Source organism: Macaca thibetana, chromosome 5, assembly GCF_024542745.1.
Source record: "Macaca thibetana thibetana isolate TM-01 chromosome 5, ASM2454274v1, whole genome shotgun sequence".
Lineage (NCBI taxonomy): Eukaryota > Metazoa > Chordata > Mammalia > Primates > Cercopithecidae > Macaca > Macaca thibetana.
In genome coordinates, this window is record NC_065582.1 from 82,843,440 (window position 1) to 82,869,425 (window position 25,986).

General features: G+C 37.3%; 3 protein-coding genes across 6 annotated transcripts in view; 2 read left to right on the forward strand and 1 right to left on the reverse strand.

Moving 5' to 3' along the window:
* TBCK (TBC1 domain containing kinase) overlaps window positions 1-12,118 on the forward strand; it is a 235,564-nt gene extending 223,446 nt beyond the window's left edge. For all 4 annotated transcript variants that reach the window (XM_050791478.1, XM_050791477.1, XM_050791480.1 and 1 more), the window contains one exon: window positions 11,531-12,118. In XM_050791478.1, the coding sequence (XP_050647435.1) occupies window positions 11,531-11,641 (111 nt within the window). In that variant the 3' untranslated portion in view covers window positions 11,642-12,118. The remainder of the gene's footprint in view (window positions 1-11,530) is intronic.
* PPA2 (inorganic pyrophosphatase 2) overlaps window positions 1-25,986 on the forward strand; it is a 1,020,900-nt gene that overhangs the window by 355,112 nt on the left and 639,802 nt on the right. The window lies entirely within an intron of this gene.
* Window positions 1-25,986, reverse strand: part of AIMP1 (aminoacyl tRNA synthetase complex interacting multifunctional protein 1) — a 524,679-nt gene that overhangs the window by 252,861 nt on the left and 245,832 nt on the right. The window lies entirely within an intron of this gene.

Genomic DNA, 25,986 nt, shown 5'->3' on the forward strand with positions numbered 1-25,986 from the left:
GCACAAGTTTCTCTAAAGAGGATGGCAAAAGAAAAAATACTAGCATCAAGTACTAGTTTAATTCAAGACAATAAACATTAAATGCCTACAAATGGAAACTGTTGTGAGGAAAGAGAAATGAAAAAGATGCAGTCCCTTGCGCTCATAAAATTTTCAGTCTTGTTAGGAAGATTAAACATGTATACAAATGATTAAAATTGAAGGCAGAATGCAACATTGTGACATGTGCTATATTAGATTTCTAATTAAAGTTCTGGAATTTACTGAGAAGGAAGAAATTTCATCTAAGTAAGTGAGGAATTCTGAAAGCTTTATGGAGAGGGTGATAATAGACCTAGACCTTCAACTATGGGTAGGATTTCAGTAATACCAAGTGTTGGGAAGGGCCACAGTCAGGAGGGAATATTTCAGGCAAAGGAAACAGCACAGTAGCATTGGAAAGCACAGGGCTTCTTTGAAGAGCAGTTTGGCTGCAGATAAAGCTGGAAAGATATGGAGAATCTGAGTATAATAGAGGACCTTGAGTACTATGTTAAAGAGTTTTCATTTTAGCAGTCGGGAGCTATTAAAGGTTTTTAGAAAAGGAAAGTAACACACTATCAGCTGTATTTTGGAAAGTCATTTGGAAAATAACTTTTTTATTTGTATTAAGTTTTGCCAAAATTTAAGCGTCTTCCCTTTCTTTTGCCCTTGATCCCAATTAAACAAATTTTAAAACACCAAGGACCAGAGATTATCCCTAATATTCCCAGTCTGTCTCAATGCTAGCTTCTTACCTTTACGTTGACCCTCTCTCTCAAGCTTTCAGTCTGTCACCATCTAAACAGTTGGTAGTCCTCAGAGTGAACAGAGCTCACAAGACTGTGAGGAAGAGACAGCAGAAGGGTTTGCCTAAGACTCATAGCCAAAGCTCTGTGACTTTCACAATAAGACTGGGGAAATAATCCACTGCTGTTCCTATGTGTTTCAAGACACCTGGTCACTTTCTTTCCTTACTTTCTTTGTAACACTAAAGAACAATCTTCTCTTCTTGTTAACCTTTCATGTAAATATAAGTTAATGTATATATTTGTGTTAGGAGTAAGCAAGTATGTGTGTAATGAATTTGTCTTTCTTGAAATGCAAAGGGATGTTAGACTTAACTATTATCAAAATGAAACTTCCAAAAAGAAATTTTAAATAGTACACATTGTCTTTACTAACTATGGTAAGCAAACTATTTCTTGGAAGGGATCCATGGATCTTGACTTACTTTGCTTAAGGACAATAACTGTAGTAAGGAAGAAATCTCTATATGAATCTGACTGAAGTCTCAGGATTTTCTGAGAACCTTCCATAATGTTACCACCAGTCAGCAGAAAACGGGGTGAGGAAAACCTAGAAGCATTAGGACCACTTAGGAACTAATCCAACAATAATTGGGCTCTAAAATGAAGTAGAAGAAGAATGAAAAAAAAAAAAAAAAAGAAAGGAATGGATGCAACACAAGTCCTAAATTGACACAGCTTTGTACCTAATTAAATGTGGAGACAAAGGAGTTTTAAAATATGTGTGTATCTATCTATATCTATCTATATTTAATATAAAGAGAGAGAGAGACAGATATAAGACCTAGGCTGGGAGTGGTGGCTTACACCTGTAATCCTAGCACTACGGGAGGCTAAGGAGGAAGGATCACTCCAAGAGTTTGATACCAGCCTGGGCAACAAAGCGAGACCTTGTTTCTACAAAAATAAAAAGTAATTTTAAAAGACCTTAAAGTCTCCAAGTTGGGTGTTTGGGGAGGTTGCTGAGACTGTTACCAGAGATAGAGAAGAGAAGAATAACGTAGGTTTGGAAAGAATGTGATTAATTTTGGACATACTGAAATTGAAGTGCTAATGGTGCATCACTGGAAAAATTATCAGCTGAGCATTTGGAGATTCAGACTAGAATTCTAAGAAGACTTATACTAGATGTGTATTGAATCCTCCCACTTACGTAATAAACAGTATTCTACAGAACATGAAAAAAAGGTGTAGAGTTTCATTTTCCATAATTACCATAATTATGGTATAATTTTCCATACTTTCCATAATTACCTTTAAAAGCTTATAAATGAATTATTCTAGAAAGAAAGACAAATTCCAGGTGATAACCTCAATAAGAGATTGTTAAAAAGGCCCTTAAAAGATATATGAATAACTTGTATTTGTTTCAAGAAACCATAAAAATTCACTGTCTCCATTATAAATTAGCTTATAAATAAGAAAAAAAATAAGTGCAAGTGATTGGTAGAAGAAATTAAAGAAAATGAGATCAAAGTGAAGTAGAAGAGAAAGGAAAGGAAAATGCCATTTTGACATGTGAGAAGAAAAAATCATATATATGTGCGTGTATATATATATAACTGGACTTTCAACAAACCAAACTATGGAGTATAAGTTGCATTGACTTATACTCATGCTAAGATGTTATGCACCGTAGGAAAAATATTTATTTGTCTTGACATTTCTATTTAAAACCTACACTTTAAAAATTTTAAATTATCTTTCTTACCTTTAATCCTTATGAGATTTTGTTAGAATTACATATGAAAGTAAAATAGGAGAGGAAAAGAAGGAAAATTTATAATTGTTCATGAAGATATCCATTTATCCTTTTTTTTTCCACCCACGCTTCTATTGAGTGATCCATTAAAAATTGCCAAACTCATTGAGAAAAAAGGAACTAAGAAAGCACGGGGCTTCTTTGAACAGAGCAATTTTAGCTGCAGACAAAGGTGGGAACATATGGAGAGTCTGATTATGATAGCACAGAGCCTAAGAGTAGAAAGTAAAACTTTCACTGCATCCTCTTTAAACTCTTCTATCTACTTCTCTTCCTTAACTGTGGAAATGAAGTGAGGATATTGTCTATCATGTGTGGATATAGATGATATGTTACATATAGTAACATATGTCACAAGCATTTATTTCTATATTTAAAAACATCACAATTTTTGTATATGTTTTTGTGTAGATGTCTTTTAAAAGATACCATTTTAAAAAATTATCTTGCCTGTTCAACTCATACAAGAGTTGGGTGAAGACCCTATTAGTAAAAGATAAAAGCAACTAGCATTTGACCCTTACCAGAACCAGTCAGATTCCTTAATAATTTGCTCTAAAATCCTTTCCGTCTCCTCCACTGGAAGTAAAACAGCTTAACCAGTTCCTAGCATAGTGCCTGACACACAGTAGATGCTCAGAAAGTATTCGTTGAATGAATGAATCAGTTATTCAACATATATTAGAGCAAATACTATGTACTAGTAGTCACTGTTCTAGGCATTGGAGAAACAGTAACAAGTAAAATTAAGTTCCTACTCTCATGGAACTTACAATATTTGGGAGAGACCATCAATAAACATACATACATATATATAGTTTTGAGATAGATAGATTTTTTATATATATATATATATATAGTGTTTATAAATGCTCAAGGTTAACATGAGGGAGAAGAGTGTTGATGGCTTCTTTTCTTTGTAGAGTGATTAGTGGAGCTCTTATTCTGAGATGGAAAGCCACTAGAAGATGTGGAACAAAGGGTGTTATATCATCCAATTCATATTTTAAGAGAATCATTCTTTTGATGATTGTCATGTAGAGAAAGATTATACTGGGCAAGGATAGAAGTAGTCAAGGAGTTCTTGCAGTAATCTAAGTAAGAGATGATGGTGGTTTGGACTAGGAGATGAGATTAGAGAGGTTGATGATGGGGAGTTGGGGAATGGTTTGCAGATTTGCAGATCATGTAGGACCTCATGGACTATGGAAAAGACTGGAATCTATTCTGAATAAAACTACAGGCCATTAAAATGCTTTGTGACAGGTTATGCGAAATGTCTGACTTATATTTTAAAAGAATCCCTCACATTGTGTGAGCATTAGACCATAGGGGAAAGAGTGGAAGCAGGGGAGACCAGTTGATAGGTTGTTACGATAATCTAGGTAAGAAATAACCATCACTTGAGCTATTACAATATTAGTACAGGCAGTGAGAAGTGATCAGATTCTGAATATGTTTCGAAAGTTACAGGATACATTGGTAAAGAAAAAAAGAAACACATCCAGGTTTATTAGTTAAATAACTAGAAGACTGAAATTGCCATTTCCTGAGATAAGGAATACTTCAGGAGAGGATTGGGTAGAGGAGGGTAGGAATCAAGTGTTCCCCTTTGAAAATGTTAAGCTTGTGAAGCCTACTAGATATCAAAGTGTCTAATAGATGTTGAGGAAGCAGATTCATGAGTTTAAATTCCAGGGAAGATAGTAAAGACAAATTTGCAATCATCAGTGTATAGATGGGACTTAAATCTGTGGGACTAAATGAAATCATTTAGGGGAGGAATGTAGATAGAGAAGAGGTCAGAGGACTAAGCAATGGGGCACAAAGTCAAAAAGATAAGAAAAATCCACCAAGGGAGATGAGAAGGCACAGCTAGTGAAGTAGTAGAACCAGGAGGGATTGGTGTACTGAAAGGTAATGGAAGAAAGTTTTGAAGAAAGGAGGGCATGATCAAATGTGTCATATGATGCTGATAGGCCAAGTCAGATTCAGAATGAGTTTTAAAAGTTGGATTTGACAATGTGGAGATTGCTGCCAGTCTTAATAAGAGTATTTTGGGGGAGTGGTAGAGACAAAAGTTTGGGGAGAATTTGAGAGAGAATAGGCTTCTTGCAAAGAAATGAAAAGAGATAGCACAAACCATTAGATTAAAAGAGTCTTAAAAGATGTCCGTCAGTCACAATGCATGGCCCTTGTGTAGATCCTGACTCAACTAAACAAATTTAATTATGGATGAACAGATGGACAGACAAAGAGAGGGAGGGGAAGAGAGAGAGAGGACGTTTATGAGTTATGAGCTAATTCGAAATTTGAACACTTACTGAATATTTGATTATATTGTACAAGAAGAGTATTATTGGGGCTTTTTTCTAGGTGTGATAGTACTGTGGGTATATATTTTTTAAATCCTGTTATTTCAATGATACATGTTTATGTATGAAATGATAAAATATCTGGGTTTGCATCGAAACGGTACAAAGGTGGGAAGAGGGGAGGGCATGGAAGGAATAAATGATACAATTTGGCTACAAGTTACAATTGTTGAAGCTGCTCATTATACCTTTCTTGTCTATATTTATATATTTTTTTACTTTTTTTAAATTAAAAAGGTACAGAGAAAGAATGGGAAGACATGAAATAGAGATAGCAACTTTGGGTAACAGGAAATTAAAACATGAAATACATTGAGTTAGCACACTCTAGATATTTATATATCTCCTTATATAACACAAACTATAAAAATATTTTTTAAGATAAAAATCCTTACACTATCAAATTTCCTAACCTCAAATATTGCTTCCAAGAAAAATTGAAACAACTTGGTTAAAAGTTTATTAGAACACTTTTTGTGAACAATACTAAAGAATACTATCAGTATGGGTTGAAAATAACCCAGATACCATTGTAGTTATTTGTAAAATAAACATGGATGAGAAAGCTGGACCATGTAATGGCTATTCTTCTAGACTCTCCCACTTTTAAAAAATGCATAATTAGCATTTTCTCATATATAACACACTAATATGCTGGAATTACCTGTTCTTCTCCTTCCTTGTCACAAGTACCTATGGTAGGGTATAAAATGATTACTGACCTGTGCATTCTCCTTCTTGGCTTTGCTCTGCTGCTGGTTTTATTTCTGTGAGTGAAATTACAAAATACAGCAACCACTGCCTAATTGTTATTAGATACTATTACTATAAAAACCAGTTTTATACCTTATATAATACTATTAAGAAAATAAACTTCAATGAATTAAAATGATCTGAATATGGAAGACTAGCAGGACACAAAATATTTATCTCAGTATGGGGGACCACAATAAGGACTGAAACAAAAAGTGACATTCAAAATTATATTTGGTTATATAATCAAGGGAAGAAATCAGTGGAGTGTTGAGAGATCATTCCCACCTCTTTCCTACTAATCCCTGCCATAGTTCTTATGTTTCTCATTGAGATCACTAAGATGGACAGTTCTACTGATTAAGAACTGTATTAATGAGTTCAGAAATTTCTTAACTGGAACACTTATATTTATTCCAAGGCCACACTGTACTGTAGATTGAGAAATCACCCCATATTCTGTTTTTCATCTCAAATATGCTTATCTGTCTTGTCTAGCCAAGCTCTTAGAAATATGCACCTAATTTGTGTGAAGCGTCAGCCTAGCCATGGTCACACAGTGCCAGCAATATTGAATATGTGCCATATTCTCAGCATTCCAGAGGGTCAAGAGGAGGCATAAGACTAATAGCATCTGCCTCACATCCATAAGATAAAGAAAAGCAAATTACTTCGGCTGCTTATTATAGGATAATTGCCAGTTTCTTTATTCAGTACCATGCTCAACCGAAAGTAAAATTTTCATACCCCAAATGTAGGATTATTTGGAGGGAAAGGAATGGGCAGATAAAATGGGAGAGAGAAAAGACTTCTCTGGTTGAGCTTTGTCAGGGTCTTAGTTAGTCCATGCCAATTGTCCAGTCTCCAGTATCAACTTCAGACTCATATCAGGTAACCTAATTGTCCTGCCATGTGTTCCTCCCTAAATCTTCCAGAACCCCAAAGCTTTCTTAGTTTCCTACTGCTACCATGAGTTCTTCCCAAACCTGTGTCCTAGAAAGCCCAATGAGAGACATGATTCTGATCCACATACCTCATGAATCTTACCTATCATCAGCTTTTAATTTTTTGGCCTTAGTTCGCCCACACTACTCTGTGGCTGCTTAACAATCCCTTTTCTTCACTTATTCTGCTGCTAGCACAACTTAACTTTCTCCAGGCAAACATGCCGGTCTCTTAATCCAAGTTCAGATGCAAGATAAAAAGAGAAAACAAGATAGAGTGGCACCCACAAGAGCCTTCCACATTCAGATACTGCTGTATTAAGGTGTGCCTAACCATACCCTAGAAATGAATTCCAGCACCAGATCCTAAAAACCAGAGGAATGGTGAAAATACAAAAGCTTTGGACCCTCTCCACTTGGAGTGCTGTCCACAAAAATGAGGTCTGGAAGTCCCCAGATCCTGTGCCAGCAGATAGCATATCTGGCCCCCTCACGTGGAATGTTGCTATATAGATCTCAGCTAGTTGTGCAGTTTGAAGAACTCCATTCTCTCTACATGGGATGTGGCCCTATAGTGGGCCTTAGTGGCGACCCACGAGTTTTTATGTTATTTTCATTATTAATCAGTTGAAGATATTTTCTAATTTTCATTGTGAATTCTTTGACCTGTAACATTTAGAGGCATATTGCTTAATTTAGAAAGAGTTAGAGATTTTTCTAGTCACCTTTTTGTTACTGATTTCCAGCATAATTTTTACTGTCATCAAAGAACATAATCTGAATAATTTTAATCCTTTAAAAATCTGAGAGTTGCTTTTTTGAATTGGTCAATTTTGGAAATGTTTCATGTGTACTTAACAAGAATTCTATTCTGAAGGTATTGGGCATTAGTGTTCTGTATTTGTTCCTTATGTAGATTTGTTAATTGCATTGTTCAAATATTGCATCTTACTGGTTGTTTTCTGGTTATTTCACCTAACATCATGGTGGATTTGTCTGTTTTGCCATTCAGTGCTATCACACTTTTATATTCTGAGTCTTTGTTATTGAATGCTTGCAAATTTAGAATTGTCATATCTTTTCAGCAAATTGAATTTTTTATCACTATGAAATCTCCCTTTTTGTCTGTAATAATCTGTTTCACATTAAATTCTACTATGTCTGATAAAGTTTGGCCCTCACAAATTTCAGCCCTACAAACACAGCAGCCTTTTCTAGTGCAAAGTGACTTGCTCTCCACATATACCTATAGGAATTGCAGTTTGAGGTCCCAGACAAACCTGACCTGCAAATGAATCCCATTATCTAATTAAATGACTCTCAATGCTAGTTACACATTAGAATCACCTGGGAAAGGGGGACCCTTTTAAAAACAACTGATGTCAGAGCCCTGCCCCAAGAAACTCTTATTTATTACTAGTCTGGAACAAACTTGGGTATTGCTGTTTAGTAAAAGCACCCAGATGATTTTGCTGACTTTATAACCACTGGTTCAGTATGATATCCTGCCACCTCCACCAAGGATGTTGCTCAGTAAGTCTAGATTTGTAATTTCTGGGTGGAGTCTGCACTCTGTGGAGTATGCAGTCAAAAGCCCTGCCAGATGAAAAATGAAAGGTGGAAGAAACCCTATACCCTAGATGCCTGATTCTCCCCTGCCCCACTGTGTATCTCCTCCACGTATGATGTGACTTTTTTCACACTGTGGAAATCTACCCCAGCACATCCACAGCCTTTTCTTTCCTCCCTAACCTATCAAGCTACAGCCACAAAGAATACTGTCTGATAAGTATTGCAATTGTGGCCATCACATCTGGATTCTCATTCCCTTTAAGTCAATAATGAAAGAGAAATAGAAGGAAAGACGAAAGAAACCAGCTCCCCAGCCCCTGTTAAATTCAGAAACTCTGCTTATTACTCTGGACTGCTAAGATCCCTAAACTTCTGCTTTTTTTTTTTTTTTTTTTTTTGGAGACAGCCTCTCGCTCTGTGGCCCAGGCTGGAGTGCAGTGGCGCGATCTCGGCTCACTGCAAGCTCCGCCTCCCGGGTTCACGCCATTCTCCTGCCTCAGCCTCCCAAGTAGCTGGGACTACAGGCACCTGCCACCTCACCCGGCTAGTTTTTTTGTATTTTTTTAGTAGAGACGGGGTTTCACCGTGTTAGCCAGGATCGTCTCAATCTCCTGACCTCGTGATCCACCCGTCTCGGCTTCCCAAAGTGCTGGGATTACAGGCTTGAGCCACCGCTCTCGGCCAACTTCTGCTTTTATGCTACCTATACTACTTCGTATTGTCTATTACTATCTCCCCCACTGAACTCTAAGCACTCCAAAAACTGGAACAGTGCCTAGTACCTACTTAGGAGGTGCTCAGTGAAATGCTTGATAAATGAATGACCAAGTAACTGAACAAAGAAATGTTTCCATAGCAGTAGAAAAGATGCAGTCATGGTTTCACTGCCAGGGGCCAGTATTTAACATGGATAATTGAAAACAGCAGAGGATCAGAGGAGCAGAACTCTTAATCTTATGTGAAAACTCAGCAGTTGCTCTTTTTCTTAAACACAGCCTGCTTCTTTTCAAGGCATCTAAACATTTGCTATCTCCTTGCACTCCATTTCTACTCTTCTTAGACCTCCAACACAGCAGCAACCTGATTGTTGCAAAGTGCTCTGTTCTGCCTGCTTTGTCTTTACCATTTTCCAGCTCAGTAGCAGCCTAGTTGTTAGGGACTTCGTTACAATAACAGAACTCTTTCTAGCTCTACAGCATAGTTTAAGGGAAATTAGTTGAATGTACAGTCCTTTCTTACTCATTTTCTGATTTCCACAGAGTTTTGAAAGAACTGAAAGTTAAGACTGCTTATCCACAAGGCTTTTTCAGTAATGTTATGTTTATCTTAGAATTCTGGCCTAAATGGTAATTGAATTGTGCATGTAGGAGAATGCAGCCAAGATGTTTCGGTAATCATATGGTACCAGGGACTGTTCTGCCTGCACATGACTCGGGCAGATGAATCAGCTGCTTGCTTTCTTAAGGACTGGGGTTCAAAGAGAAGAACAGGATGAAGACCAGCTCACACTGGCTCACTTGACACCTTTTGAAATACAGGAGCACTGTTTCTCTTCAACATTAGTTGCTATCAAAGATTCCCATCTGGTAGCTCTAAGAGAGGATAGGATGTGAAATATAAACAGCTGTTTGAATCTCTGTGGAGCCACTGCAGAGAATCACAGAGAAGATAAGTAGGGTCAGCAGTACTAAGACCCATTTATGTGAGTTGTTTTGGAGATTGTGAAGATCCCAGTCCAGCGTTATTTATCCCACCTACTGACCGAGAACTTTATCCTTTTGGCTTAAGGCAGTATTATTCAAAAAATTGTTCATGGGCCACCTGCTTTAGAATCATCTACGGGTGCTTATTTAAAACTATCTATCCCTGAACCCCAGATCAATAGAGCAGAATCTCTGGGAGTGAGGCCTTGAACTTGTCCTGGCCAAACCACTCAGCCCATTCTTTTGAACCCTAAAGTTTAGATTGCTGCCTTGAGACCTTACTAAGTATTAAGCTTCAAATAGCGCCAAGAAGCAACAGCACTGTGAGCAGCTTAGTCGTTTTTGTTGAAAGATCTAAGATCAGGTTTTAGTAGAGAGAGTAATTGAAGAGAACTTGAGGACACAAATACTCAATGAGGAGGAACAGGACACTACCAAAGAGAAGGAACAGAGATAAAATAGCCAAAGAGCCAAAGAAAAACTTCTTTACTTCATGATTTTGCCCTGGGTTTTATGATCATTTGGCATAGTTTACTTCAATCCAGCAAACATATATTGAGCCCCTACCATGTGCCAGGTACCAGGAAGAAAACAAAATAGAAGGAAGCTCTTAAGTGGATAATTTAAATAAATGAGGTAAGGCCAAAGATTGAGATTCATACAAGAAACTTCAGGAGCTGAGAAGCAGGGACCCTAATGGCAACTTAGCTCCTAGAGAAGGAAGTGCCTGAGCAGGAAAATGAATAGAAGTCAGGCAGGTTTGAGGTTATGTGTGGGGGTTACTATTGAGGAGGAGCTAAAGAGGGGACAGGAATTGATGGGAAATGGAGCAAGTGCCCAACATTGGACAATCTGCCCAGGAAAAGGTCTGAACATAAAGCAGTATGCTATATTGGGATTGACACGCAGTTCAGGGCTGCTTTATCATGAAGTGCAAAGAATGAGAAAACGCAATCGATGATCCTGAACAGGTAGATTTGAGCTAAGTCAGATATGTATATGTCTTGATAACTTTTACAAAGTCCTCTTGTGCTAGAATCTAGAAGGCTTCCTGGATCTGTCCTTCAAATTCATTCCAGGTTTGGGAACTCAAAATGTTAGTTGTGATTGCTCCAAAAACATGTTACAACTGGTTTATGGGCCCTCTATGGGACATTGAAGTGGACTATAATATCAAAATTTTTTCAATGTAAATTTGAGCTTGTTTTGACTATTACTGGAAGAATACCTAAAAATAATAACATTAATGACCTCTGGAGAGGGAGGACTGGGAACAGAAGTGGAACGAGTTTACTTCTCATTGTATACCCTTTTCTACTGAATTTGAATGGTTTACCATGTATATTTATCACATATTCAAAAAAAAATCATAAAAGAGAACAAAAGAGACATTTATTCCATAAGATAAAGATATTGTTAGCATATAAAAGAGTAATTTAATTTATAATAACCAAGTTGACAACTTATTATACAGTGGTGACAGCAATCATAACATTAAAATAATTTTGTCTTTCAAATTCTGAGAAAAACATGAGGTTGGAGATATCTTCTGTATATCCTCTAAACATTTTGCCTCTTTTTTTTTTTTTTCCAGTTTGCAGCTCACCTTGTGAAGATGAAATATCCAAGAATCTGTATTCTAGATGGTGGCATTAATAAAATCAAGCCAACAGGCCTCCTCACTGTCCCATCTCCTCAAATATGAAGAACCAAGAGTGTGACTGCCAAAAGTCAGCGTGGCATCAGCACCAACAGCACAGTTCTTCGTATCCATGCCACTCTCAGACAAAACTAGATGTCTAGATTGTTGCATTTCCATAAAGTTTGTCATGAGACATTTTTTAAAATCTCATAACCCACATGTTCAGCTATCTACACAACTTGACTGTACATGTATTGCTGAAAGAATTTTTCTTAACAGTGAAATCTGATCATATATTTTTACTACACTGCCACATAAAGCCCAAGAAATTCAGCTGATGAGACAGATTTAGCATTATCAAGAAATCCCAGTTGCCCTGAAAAAGCTGTCCTCCATTGTACTGAACAGACAGTCCTGTTGATTGTATTATTTAGAAACATACACTGAATGTGGGCTAAAATCATCATCTTTCCCTGATAGAAAATTGAGAAACTATTCACAATGCATTCCTTATAAATAAATGCTACATTTAGTAACTCATTTCACCCAAACAAGGGTGTGTGTGTGTAGGGGAAGTGAAGTTTATCCCATTGCAGAAAGTGGTAATATTTACTCCCAGAAAAATGACATTTAGAAACCATTCATATTTGATAGAATATTTGGTCAGTTCCTGTAGCAAAGAAGAATGGCTTCAACAAATTTTCTAGTTTCTTTATCACATGAAATTCTGTACAGTCAGTCTAGGGCTAGTATACTGGTTTCCTGATCATTAAGAACTCATTATCTTCTCTCATTGCTTTACCAACCTCAATACGTGTCATCATCTCATGGATGAAAATAGCTCCTCAGCTTCTATCATCACATCTGTTATCTAGAAGGAAGAGAATGAGGGAAGGAGGGAGGGGATGAAGAGAAAAAAAGGAATGAAAGAAGGAGGGAGGAAAGACAGAAAGAAAGGAAAAGAAGCAAAGCATGCTCCTTCCCATTAAGGTCATAAACCAGAAGTTGCACACACTACCTCTGCTTACATATCATTGGCCAGAACTTAGGTACATGGCCACACCTAGCTTAAAGGAAAACTGGAAGTATAGTCTTTGGGTAGTTGATCATTTCCCCAGCTAAAAAAATTCTTATTACTGTGTGGGAAGAGTACATATTGAGGTACAGCTAGCAACCTCTGCCTCTGCCACATTGTTTTTAAAATGAGTATTATATTTCATTAAATCTAAGACATCTCACAATTTTAGGTACCACAAAGAAAAAAATGAAGCCAAATGAATTGTGACACATTGTCAATTAAAAGACACATTCCCTGGGAGGCCGAGGTCAGTAGTTTGGCCAACATGGGGAAACTCTGTCTCTACTAAAAATATAAAAATCAGCCGGGCATAGTGGCATGTGTCTGTGATCCCAGCTACTCAGGAGAGGTAGGAGAATCACTTGAACCCGAGAGGTGGAGATTGCAGTGAGCCGAGATAGGGCCACTGTACTCCAACCTGGGCAACAGGGTGAGGCTCCGTCTCAAAAAAAAAAAAAGATACGTTCCCATTTCAGAAACCTGAAAAAATATGCATCTTATAATTATTGAAATATAGCATATCCTTTAACTATCTTCAATTTTGTTTTAACTAAAAAGTGTTCATTCATCTATAACAATATTCCACTCCAATGTTAAGACTGCCTAGGCAGAACATTTCAATAAAAGCCTCAATTCAGCTTTCTGGGCCATGGTTTTGTTGTTGCTGCTATTGTTTATTTTAGTTTTTCTTCTTTGCATCTACTTTTTAAATTGAGATATACTTTACTTACCATAAAATTCATCCTTTTAAAATGTACAATTCAGTAGTTTTTAGTGTATTCACAAAGTTGTGCAATCACTATTATCCAGAATACTTTCATTGTATGCAATTGTCTACCTGATATGGCATTCCACATTAACCCCTCCCAAGGTCTTTAATAAATGTTTGTATATGGAGTGAGGGGTCCAGGTTCATTCTTGCATATAAGTATCCTGTTGTCCCAGGACCCATGCTGTTTTGTTTGTTTTATTCAATTTATTTGGTCATTCACCAAATATGTTTTGAATACCTACTAGGTCTAAGACACTAATCCATAGTTATATCATTTGTGATCCTTACCTAGTTTACAAAGAAAAAAATAGGAGAAATAATGAGAACAAATATTTACCAAGATTTCCCTAACATTGTTTTTGGGCCATCATCTGTCCTCTTCAGAGAAATATTAAATCCTCCTGTCCTGGCAATTACTATTCTTTTCCTTCAATCTTTAATGACTTATCTGAGTTCATAATCAGAATGCAGCATTGATGATCATTCTGACTCTTAACATTGCCTTACTGAGAAAGCAGAGAAGAGAGGGATGGAGGGGCAGTGATTTGAGTTGAATAATGTGGTAGGTAGTAGGAGAGGATGAAGACCTTGTGAGGAGAGCTATGTAAAAAGATAATAGTAGCAACCGTCTGTCATGATTTTGCATTTGATCTTTCTTAAAACTTGACACATTTAGGCTTATTCCAAGAAATCGAAGTTTTTTAAACATGAAAATTATAATATTTAATATTCTCAACAGGAAAGTAAGAAAGAGCACACTATCACTGCCATGTTTATACACAAGGCATGTTATTTCATGGTGGATGATACCAACAAAGTTGACCTCAACAACTATTTGTTAGATTAAATATATATAACCCAGGATTTATTTGAGCTCCCTTTTAATAAATTATTGATTTCTACACGATTAGTATCAGCACTGTTTCTGGGACTACCTGGAATGCCATAACTACAACCACCAGCCCACCCAGATACACATACACACACACACACACACAAACTCACATACACAAGCACACATTAACGCTTGATAATCCATCAACAACAATGTACCTCCTCCAGTCTTCTGTGGCTTCCCCATGCTGTATTAAGAGTCTCGAATCTACCAAAGCATTCCATTCATACTTCTAATAATAGATTTATTACATCGTTTTGCAATTGTTTATATTTAGGCCTCTATTAAAATATGAGCTCCTTAAGATCAGGAGCTATAATTTATACCTCTTACTACCTTCAGCAACCCACCACATTGGATATGCTCAATTAATATAAAATTGAATCTCTATCAATTTTAGAATCTATTTGAAGGGAGAAAAGTAAAAATAACCTGTGGTAGTTTTTTTCAACTGCCAAACTTACCTGGTACCTGATAGTATAGAAATAAATTGAAATCTCAATTCATGGAGTGAAAAAAGGATCTCTAAGGTCCCATCCAGCTCTAAAATCTGATAATTCTAGAAGTTGGAGCAGATAACTTCAAAATAGTTGCATCCTCTTCAAAATACAGAAATGTTAGATTCAAAAAGCATATTAAAAATAACTAATGCTTAACCAAGTTTGAGAGAAAGAAATTTCTTGATGTCAGAAATGAAAAGGACCTAAAAGGCACAGCTTTTAGGCCCGTGGGATATCTAGTATCAATATAAGCCCTAGGAACTCGGGTTTTGGAATGCATATAGGAATAGAAGACATAGCCTTGGACCTTCTGGGTGGGAGTTCTAAGTAAGACCTCTTTATGAAGTGACAGTCTCAAGGAACTCTGCTCCATGAAATGATGAGACATAACTTCCCGCCAAATCAGGGAAGCTACAGAGAAGATTGTCATTGGGCTGGTTATTCTCGATGAAGAAAGAAAAATCTATTATAGACAGATGGAGTTGTTCAGTGGAAAGTCTGCGGTAAGTTCCTGATTTAGAACAGGCTTTAGTGCACTTTAAAAGGAAAACAATGAACTATATAAAACTTTTAGAGGATACAGTGGTGCCGGATATTTGTTCGATTCCTGTGCTGTCCTCCTCCAAATAGTTACCAAAAGATACTCCTTTGGGAATTAGTATCGAAAGGATTGCATAGCATCTCAAAAGAATCTTACTCACTTTGGGAGGCCAAGGTGGGCAGATCATGAGGTCAGGAAATCGAGACCATCCTGGCTAACACTGTGAAACCCCATCTCTACTAAAAATACAAAAAATTAGCCAGGCGTGGTGGTGGGCGCCTGTAGTCCCAGCTACTCGGGAGGCTGAGGCATGAACCCGGGAGGCGGAGCTTGCAGTGAGCCGAGATCGCGCCTGCACTCCAGCCTGGGTGACAGAGCGAGACTCCGTCTCAAAAAAAAAAAAAAATCTTACTCAGTAGTCTCATTTAATAAAATCCACTACAAGGAGAGAAGACTGCTGACTTGACTAGACAGACAGGATTAGCAGATATTCCATTCTATCAGTTGTAACCAGTAATCCCATTGTTATACATGCTGGCCCTAAATATAGCTATTATTAACCAAATAATGCATTTTTCTTGATAAATGTTGATTAAATCAGAGTAGAAGCAAAATGTAATATTTATGATCGATTTTAGTTTGGATGTTCAATGTCAAGACCAAATACTCTTCACAGCTACCAACTTCAATTTTATGTGGAAAACTAATGGTGAAGAGTTTCAAACTTAAACCGACACTTGACATTTAACAGGATATGTAATTGCTCACACACAACCTTTAGGTTTTGTAATCCAGTTTTATCTCATACAATATTAGAAACAGTACACATTGTAAATAGCTATTTTAAAAGTTAGCCATATTTTATAAAGTCACGTGTATTTATATCTTTTCTGAGTAATTTTCTTGTTAATGCCTTATGATAGGTGCTTGTAACATGAAAACTAAACTTGGATCTTGGCATATTCAGTGTTCTATAGATAGACTGTGATATGCATAGCTTCTACTGTGACTTTCAGGCCTAATGTCTCCTCTTAGGTTGTTATTCTTTAATATCCTTTCTCATTCCTTTCAGAGGGCATTCCTTTTAGTTTGCATTGTCTACAGCATTTCAATAATACTGTTCTATTCTAATAATACTGATCTGTTCTAATAAACAGTTCTAAATACTGTTCTGTTCTAATTGGTACCAAAGTACTGTCTTGCCAACATTTCTAGATACTAATCCCTTGGGTGGTGGGGGTTAAAACATTGTTCTATCTTGGCCTACAACTAATCTTGGAGCTATAAAAAATACATTTAAAGCATTAGATCAGATTCTAAATATTGCTTCCTGCCATGCTAAAAGATTCAACTTTTACTCTCATTATATATGGATGTGACTTAAGAAACAGTACATGGCCTACCATTTTTTAACTAATGTGATCACTAGCATTAAAACCTAAGATAATCCTTGCAAAAGAGACTTAATTTTCTCATTAACCTGGAAACCTATTCTTATTCTGTTATTAATTTTTTCTCAATTAGATTAGCATATTTTCAGTCCTATAGAGTAGAATGATTTAGTATTCTCAGTCCTGCATTGCTCTGGAACTGGCTCCAGTAGCTTGAAAGAGCTGAATGTTCTCATCTCTTCTCAACTCCGTGGTCAGTGATCTCAGATTAGTAGCTTATATCAACCACGTAAAGGGTATTTACACCATAGAAATAGGCAAATATTCCAAATCAGGCTCCTTTTTAAAAATTTTATTTATTTTTGAGAGCCAGTCAATAACATTTACTAGTGCATCATTGATTTAATCATCCTAGGGTCATTATATTTTCTGTAGATTATAAATTATGAAAGTAAAGGGAATGTTAAAGATTATTCAATCCAAATGTCATTGTTCAAAACAATAAGAAAAGTGAAAAGATTTTGCAAAGATCACATAGCTAGTAAAAGGCAGATTCAAAATTGCAATTCTGCTTTTCTGATTCCTTGCCTATTTTTCTGCTCATCATATACAGATAGAGAAAGTAAAGGACAACAATTTCAGTTCATTATGTATTTATTGCAGACCAACTTTGGGTCAGTCACTGTATTATATGATATGTGGGGTACAAAAATGAACCACTGAAAATGTCAATTAAACTGACTACTGACACTTACTTGGAAACTCCACTTAATATCAGCCCTTAGAGGATGGCACTCTCACCTCCTCACCCTCTTTACACTTTCAAAAAAATAATGCATTTGAGCATTCTGCTCTGAGGGGAGAATCACTATTTTCAGGAACTCTTACTATGTGTTACCTTTCACCTTCAATACAACCTTCCTCAGAAACACATCCCTGGTAGAGAAACACATTGTCTCTGTCTACAGTACAGTCCTTGATATACAGGATCAAAGATGGCTTTTAACCTTTGTTTTCTATGTCTTAGCCAGGGACCAGGCTTGAAGAATAAGAAAGGTCCTCTTATCAGTTTCCTAGTCATGTGTGGAAAGTCAAGGTGGGGGAGTAGGGGATAGCTAGTTTCTGGATCCATTAATCACAAAAGAGAAGAAATAGAGGTCATTTAAGTCATTTGCTAACTTTAAAATATAGTTTTATGCTCTGAGGTAAACTATCCTGATAATTTATTATTTGCCAGATAGCATATATTTTCTAAAATTATCTTTAAGACCATTAATAATTCCATATACCATGCATTCATAGCCACAGACTCCATATAAGGTCATTAAGGATTTGAAAGGCATGTGAGAAACAGAGCTACTGGATTGAGGCCAGATGGCACAGACGGTAGTTTGCAAAGTGATGTGCAACCAAGAAGGGAATCATATTATTGTTGAATAAGTAGGATTTACATAAATGAGGATTTTTTTAAATCTCTGGACATATTATATTGTCATTAATTACATATGGCAGTATAAGACGACAGGATAAAACATCTGTCTAAATGTAATGCCTAGTGTGACCATTTTAACTCCCTACTCTGAACTTGTTTCCTATTTTCAAAAATCTCGGAATCAGCTCCCATCCCACACTGCCCTAGTATGACTGTGCTCTTGAGAGGCCTTCCTGAGATGCCTTCTGATGAAGACCTACCCTGAGCAACTGGCACAGACAGGTAGAAGCCATTTCCAGGGATTTATCCATTTACCTCTGTAGCAAAAAACATATGTATATCACAAATATTGACTCAGAGGTAAGAGGTTAGTTTGAATTGTTTCTCAAATTACTCAGATAGAGGTAATAGGCATTAAAAATTTTTTTAACCCTACTTTGGGTTACGACAACTCAATGACTATACAATCCTCTAAATAATGGTTTATCTATGTTTAGTTTGTAATAGGATTTTTTTTCATATTAACTACTGTCAGGTAGTCATTTAGATTTCTGCCACGATTTGGTACCTAAAAAGAAGCATGGGAAGAGTGTTTTCCTGGTAATGAAGAAACTTTAAAATATACCCCCCTTTTTAAAAAATTAACTAACATAAATCCAAACAGATTAAGTCTAACAGCATCCCAGGTAATAGAGAAGGACTAGACTAATTCATATTTCAAAAGTAAATATACCTACAGAGATTTATAATTATTTTTTAAAAACAAAAATAGATTGAAGCCTCTATCATGACTGATGCTTTACTAATATTTTACAAAACGCACTGGACAGGAAATGTGCTGATGAGCCATTTAAGCCCATATCCCAAAATACGTTTACTTGTAAGTCACATGTGTATGTACGTTTAAGTGAAGGAAATAATAAAAAGGAGATGATTTTAATAGATAAAATCTTAACACTCATTTAAGTGACATGTTATTTTAACATGAATCCTATGCAGCAATATAACTATTTCGAATGTCAGTCAGTGGTAACTTACATAACTTACATAAAGGAAGATGTTACATATTTGTAAAGAAACCATCCTATAAAATGATAATAGCTCAGGCGGAGGCTGACTATATTAATTGCCCTATAAATCACTAACTTTATGGCATTCTGAAATGAATTTTAAATTGCTCTGTTTGATTAAGTGAAGTAATATCAAAAGTAATATTAAAGTTAATTATTGTCTGCCAAATTCTATTAGTGCAAATAATAATAATAAGGAAATTAATTGTTGCAATTAAGTAATTGCAACCCTTTTAATTAGCTTGTCCTGCCCAGGACATTAACTGAACCACTTTTAAAAAGCTGTTAGGCATTTATTATAAAACCTGATTGAAATTTTACATGAGCATATTATTGGATGTATACTTTATTACTTACCAGCTAAAACTAAATGATTTTTAGGATCTGAAAAAAATACTGAATTAAATATCTGATACAAATTAGTTGTATAAAAATAACCAAATGAAAACAATAAATTGTGAAAGGGACCTAACTGACAACTCCAAAGGTTGTCATACCACACATGTACCTCTACCAGACACTTGTTGGTCCAGGTCATGATAACTGTATTGCTCCTTGAGAGCACATGAGTGCTTCAGCCGTTTCAAGGGCAGGTGAAACCTCAGCTCCTCCAATGACAGCTTTCCCCTCAAATGGCATGTGTATTTTTTGTTTACCCAGATCCTGGAAGGCTCCTGGAAGGCTGGAATGAGGAAGAGCTGTGAGCTGAGGTTTCAGGTTGGCTGGCATTTGTTTAGTGTTCATGGTTAAACTTTCTCAAAGATCTTTCATTTCACAACACTAAGTTCCCTTAAGCCCCCCCAGAATTATGGTAAATCCTACTTTATGCAGCACTATTCAGGAAGCTCAAACCTCCTCTGTGGTCAAAGTAATGACTGTCTTCAAAGCAGGGTCTCCAAATTTTCAGTGTCAGCATTTAACCTCCAGACATCTTAAGAATAAGAAATATGTTCTAGGATCCCAACAGTATCATGTTAAGAGTACATTGAAAAAGACCACCCTGACAAAAACAACACATTTCAGGAAGAAGAGGGGGAAGGGAGGGTTCAAGTTTTCCTCTCCCCTAAACCTCAAATTACATGGAGCCTGCAGGAAGAAAAGGAGACCAATTATCAGAGAACTTGGATTCTCTACTACTGGCCCCTCCACTGTTTTTTTCAGTGTCTCTCTGGGCAGTTCACATGGGTTCCCTCAGGCTCTGGTTCCTCATATATATAAGAGGTAATAGCATTTATCCAGCCTGTCTCCTGGGTTTATGTTGAAGCTCATAGAAAAGTATTTTGTCAATGGAAAACATTATTCAAATATGTGTATAATTTTTTATAAAAGTCATAACTGTTCTGCAAAACCATCAAACCAAACTCTTGATCTATTGTGTAGTTTTTAGAGAAAAAATATTGACACATCAAATAATTACTCTTACAATCCATATACCTTTCCTGTTATGCAACATAAACAAAATGGAAGACTTCACAAGCAGTATTAAAATTATACACTGCACACCTAATACTGTTTAATTCCATTTAAAGCAATTATTTCTGCTAAGTTTATAAATTTTATGCAAGACCCTTTCAGACTTCTCTTTGTTTTATATACCACCCTTTCCAAACTCAGTTTTACCAGTTTAAAACACACTTTTTACAGTAATCTAAATTCTCTCAATACAACCTGGCAGGTTCAGTTTTACCAATAACTATCTACACCTAGGTGGCAGAGATTAACTTTGTTTCAAATCCACCCTTCCCTTCAGTTTTATCTCCCTCTTCCCTTGCAGCTCTCTCCTGGACTTCAAAGCAGTTTTGTGGTTTGACTTGCAGAAAATCAATGGCTGGGAGATGAAAAGCAGCTCTTGTTTATCTCTGCCTGCTGAAGGTCATTCTACTCAGTAGCAACTGTGTGAGATCCACAGCCATTTCTCCTCATAGAGGGAAGAAGCAAATTGATTACATACACAGAAATCATTATAAAGAGAGTGGGATTCATTTTAAAGGGGTAGGATCACTTCAAAACACAAATGTAGTAATAAGAATCAGGGTAGTAGCGAAGTACTTGTGTTTGGAGTATAAGTTTAAAGTGTTATTGAATGTGACCCTGATTTTTTAAAAAGCTATTGTATGTCTGGACTTGTTACAGGGTACAAAACTACCTAGTTTATCACATTCTCTAACAGGTACCCAAGAAGTTATTTGAATTTAATAGGCCTTAAGGACTATGACTATTAGGACATTAATAAATGAGTGCCATGGATGTTGAATTCTACATAGATAAGTCTTCCCATGGCAGATATGGCCAGAGTTATTGGCCTTGCTTAGCCAGATTGTCTATCAGTCTCTTTCTGAATGCTGACGACATGCGGTCACTCAACCCTATTACATGAATTGCTTAGCTCTCAGTGTTCTTTACATAACAAGTCCATTGTTTGAACCAGTATTGAGAAAAGAAACCTAAAAAGTACATACATTCACCCAATGCCCTCAAGTCAATAGTGAGGTTTCCTGGAGTCCTATAGCATGTGGATTGAGCCTTGATAACACTTTGTTCTGTCTCTGTGATGTAGCTCCTGGGTTAGGTCAGGTAGTAAAGTTTTAGTGGTATTTTATGGCATTAAGGCCAGGGACCTCAAAATCCTTGCCAGTCATCCTCTTCTCCAGCAAATTCCCAAGTGAAATTTACACATCAGGGATAATAGCAAGTGGAAAACAAAGTACCACTGGCTGGGCTAGTGACCACTTCTCCCCAATTTAGAGCTTCCATAACCCTGGATTAAAACCCACAGATTATATTCAGGGCCTCCATAGCATTGTGTCTGCACCAAGCCAGATCTAAATATTAGATCTCATTTTCTAGTTTATCACATAGTATGAGAACTAAAACAAAAGCCCAGTAAGCTTTAAGTATGTGGATAAAAAGATAAGAACATCACAAAAAGATGACCAGGTAACTAAAGAGACCTTAGTTCAATTTACAAACCGAGCCACATGCACTAGAAAAGAAGAAAGACAGAACCTCTTAAAAGTTAAATAATAACCCTGCCCATCAGTAAGTGTGGCCAAACAAGTGTTCTGGAACCAGACCTATCAGATTATAGTTGCCTCTTTTTGTGGGGAGATGCAAGGAAGGGGAAGAGGAAAAGTGTGAGCAAGGTTCCTCTTCCCTATATACATGATGTTCCCCACTTTCTAGATTTCTTTGAGGGCAAGATGGGTAGAATCTTCATTTTACTATTTCCCATAGAAAATACTACACTGTCAGCACAAAAGTGGGCTTTAATCAGTGTTTATTGGATGAAGGAAGAGAAACACTGTTTACAATATAAAAAGCATCAATCAACAATGATTAAGTACCAGATATATGTCTGCACCCTAGGATATGCAATGGATGCTTAAAGAAATAGCACATTGTCCCTGTTATAAGGGTTAGCACATACAGGGAATTAGAAAACAGAACAGTAACAACTGTGTGACACAGGCTACAAATGTACTGTGTGCTTAGCAAAAGCTAAACCTGGAAACTCCTTGTGAACAAAGGCTGTCCTTAATGGAATATCACTTCACAAGATAGGGAACTTTCATGCTTTGGACTCAGACACTTTGCCGCTTACTGAATGTGTGACCTTGGGCAAGTTGTTGTCTCCTTCAGCCTCAGTTTTTGTTTTGTTTTATCTCTTTAATCTGTTAAATGAGCTCGATTAAAGCCTGCTTTGCAGACTTGGTATGAGGAGTAAAGAAGGAAATGGTTATAAGGCAAACAGTATGTAGCAACTAGAGCACATAAAAATGGAGGTAGCTATTTTTATGCTTTTTATTATTAACCTACCAAAGGAGAACTTTTCACCTTAGTATTGGTTCACCCTACAAACACCGTTAATCTTATAACTTTTCCATGCTTCAGGTCTTTTTCCACCCATTACATGGGAATTAACCAGTCAAACCACAAAAAGTGCTAAGGATTGCAGTAATCATGAGGAAGAACCAGAGAGGAAGGAAAGAGGGCCTTTCCTTTCAGAAGTTAATCCAAAAATGAGGGCTGGGAGTGCTAATAGCAATGAGCTGGGCACTGTGGAATTTAGTACAATTCTTTGCTGAATTTGGGGGAAATGGCACCTTTTTGCCAGGGTTATTTGCCAGACATCCTGAGAGCCATCAGGCATTTGCCTGATGGAAGAAAGACACTGCAGTAACCAGCTGCTGCTGCTACCCCACTAAACCTTTACAAAAATAGTTTAAACTGTGAGGAGCTATGCAATTCTGTCGGGATAAGCTGCCAACTAGTCCTGACTTCTTTATGTTCAAATATCCTATTTGAGTCAATTGTATGGAGCCACAAGCTGAAATTCCCTTTTAGCTTCTGCCTGTTGCCAAATGTTCTCTCGCTCTGTCTAAAAATGACTTTTGTCATTTTTAACGTGTCAATTTCCTAAAAGCACAGTGAGTTAATGCTGTTGCAGGTGGTGACGGCATGTCTTCCTAGGCATCTCAGCGGGGAATTTTATCTTGACACAGGATTAGTACATAATTCTGGCATCGCTGAGCACAAAAGTACCATGATAAATCTCTCCTCTGCTGCTTAATTATTGATGTTAGCAATAAGTTAGGCATTTTAACTAACAATTCGTGGGCTCAAGTAAAAAAGATTTTTTACTTCACAACAGCATAGCACTGCTTGTGTTCTAGAAGTAACCTAATTGAATAATCTAAAAAAAGAAAAAGAAACAATTTCTTGGAATAAGGTTTTTATTGGGACTTTTAATTTTTAGAACTACCTTAAGCATGTCTCTTATTACACTCAGTCTAAATAAAATTTGAGTTCAAATTCAGCGGGTTAATTGTGTTTCCTTACCATATTCATTTTTTAAGAAAAAGCACTGACAACTTTTTGATCATATAGGAACATTGCTTTCCTAAGAATACTTTTTGATATATTTAAATCCATTTGTTATGGTTGGAAGAGGAGAGACTGCATATTTTGCCCCAATAAGTTGCTCTAATCCCACGTGTAGTGGAAGAGAGTGTGCTCTGGAGTAATTAGATGGGAACTTTGGCTTTTCCCTTCCTGCTTGTGTGACCTGGAGCATTTAATTTAACCTTGCTGAGCCTCGGTTTCCGTATCTGTAAACTGGGTTTAATAATTATGTCTGCTTTACATAGTTATAATGAAGATAAATGTGATAATATTTGTCAAGCATTTAGCAAAGTGCCTGGCATAGAGGAAAGACTCAGTAAAAGGGGCAGCTAATATTTTTAATAAGACACCACATTCCTATGCTGAAGTGCTTCTAAATTCTCCTGCCATTGAAATGCAAGCCATGGTGAAATTGGCAAGTGAGATGCATTTCTTGGCTACTAGAGGTAACTTTCTTTATTCATGGTATCTACATGCCAGGAATGAGCTAGGAAATGAAAGGAAAATGGAGAAGATGCCAGCAATGTCTTTGAAGAACTCAAGAACAGCCACAGAAGGTGAGTCAAAGTGCAGCAAGAATGCAGAAAGCATGGCTGGGTCTGCTGGGGGTGGTTGGGGAGACCCTTTTGCTGAAACCTAATACGGAGTAGGAATTGGATTAAGATGGTGGGTAAGAGACAGAACTAGCTTGCAGCTCCTGCTCAGATGGACAGAGCAGCATGTGGAGACTCACATCTTGAACTTTTGCTCCAGGAAGTACCACAGAACATACCAAGAAAGCTAAGAAAATTCACAGATCTTTTGAAGGAACTGGATCACTACTGCAGACTCCCTGAAATGTCCAAAAACTGTGAGTCAATGTGGAGACCCATGGTCTGGGGCAAGTTCTCAGCCCTGGTCACCAGCTGCCTGGAAATAGACTCAGTGCTGTTGCAGGGGCACTGTGGGAGTGAGTCTGGACTTTAGGACTGCGGGCTGCATGGGAGAGGGGTAAGGCCTGGGACTGCTGGCTTTCCCCCTTCCCTGGTGACCTGGATGACTCAGCAGAGGCAGCCATAATTCCCCTGGGAATATAATTCCATTGGCCTTGGAACCACACCCCCATCCACCACAGCAGCTGCAGCAAGTTCCGCCCAAGGAGAGTTGGAGCTCGGACACACCTATCCCTGCCCCCATCTGGTGGTCTTTCTCTACCCACCCTAGTATCCAAAAAAAATAGCCATAATCTGTTGGCTGTTCTATGGCCCTGACCAATGTCTGAGAAACCTGAATACTTAACCAGGTATCTCTAGAGCAAGTTTGCATCCTCCCCACAGGACTGCAGCTGGTGTGCTCTTGAAAGTGCCAACTCCTGACTGGAGGCCAACAAACACAAAACCAGTGCACTAAACAAAAACACAACTAAGGAACCTCACAGAGTCCACTCCCCTAAGACCTCCACCAGAGCAGGTGCTGGTATGCAAAGCTGCAAGACCTGAAGACGGATCACATCACAGGGCTCTTTGCAGACACTCTTCAATACCAGCCCAGTGTCCGGTAGCTCCACTGGGTGGCCAGATAGAAGAGTGAAACAATCACTACAGTTCGGCTCTCGGGAAGCCCCATTTTTAGGGGAAGGGGGAAAACAACACATCAAGAGAACACCTTGTGGGACAAAAGAATCTGAACAGCAGCCCTTGAATCCCAGATTTTCCCTCTGACATAGTCTACCCAAATGAGAAGGAACCGGAAAAACAATTCCGGTAATATGACAAAACAAGTTTCTTTAACAACCTCAAATGATCATACCAGCTCAACAGCAATGGATCCACACCAAGATGAAATATC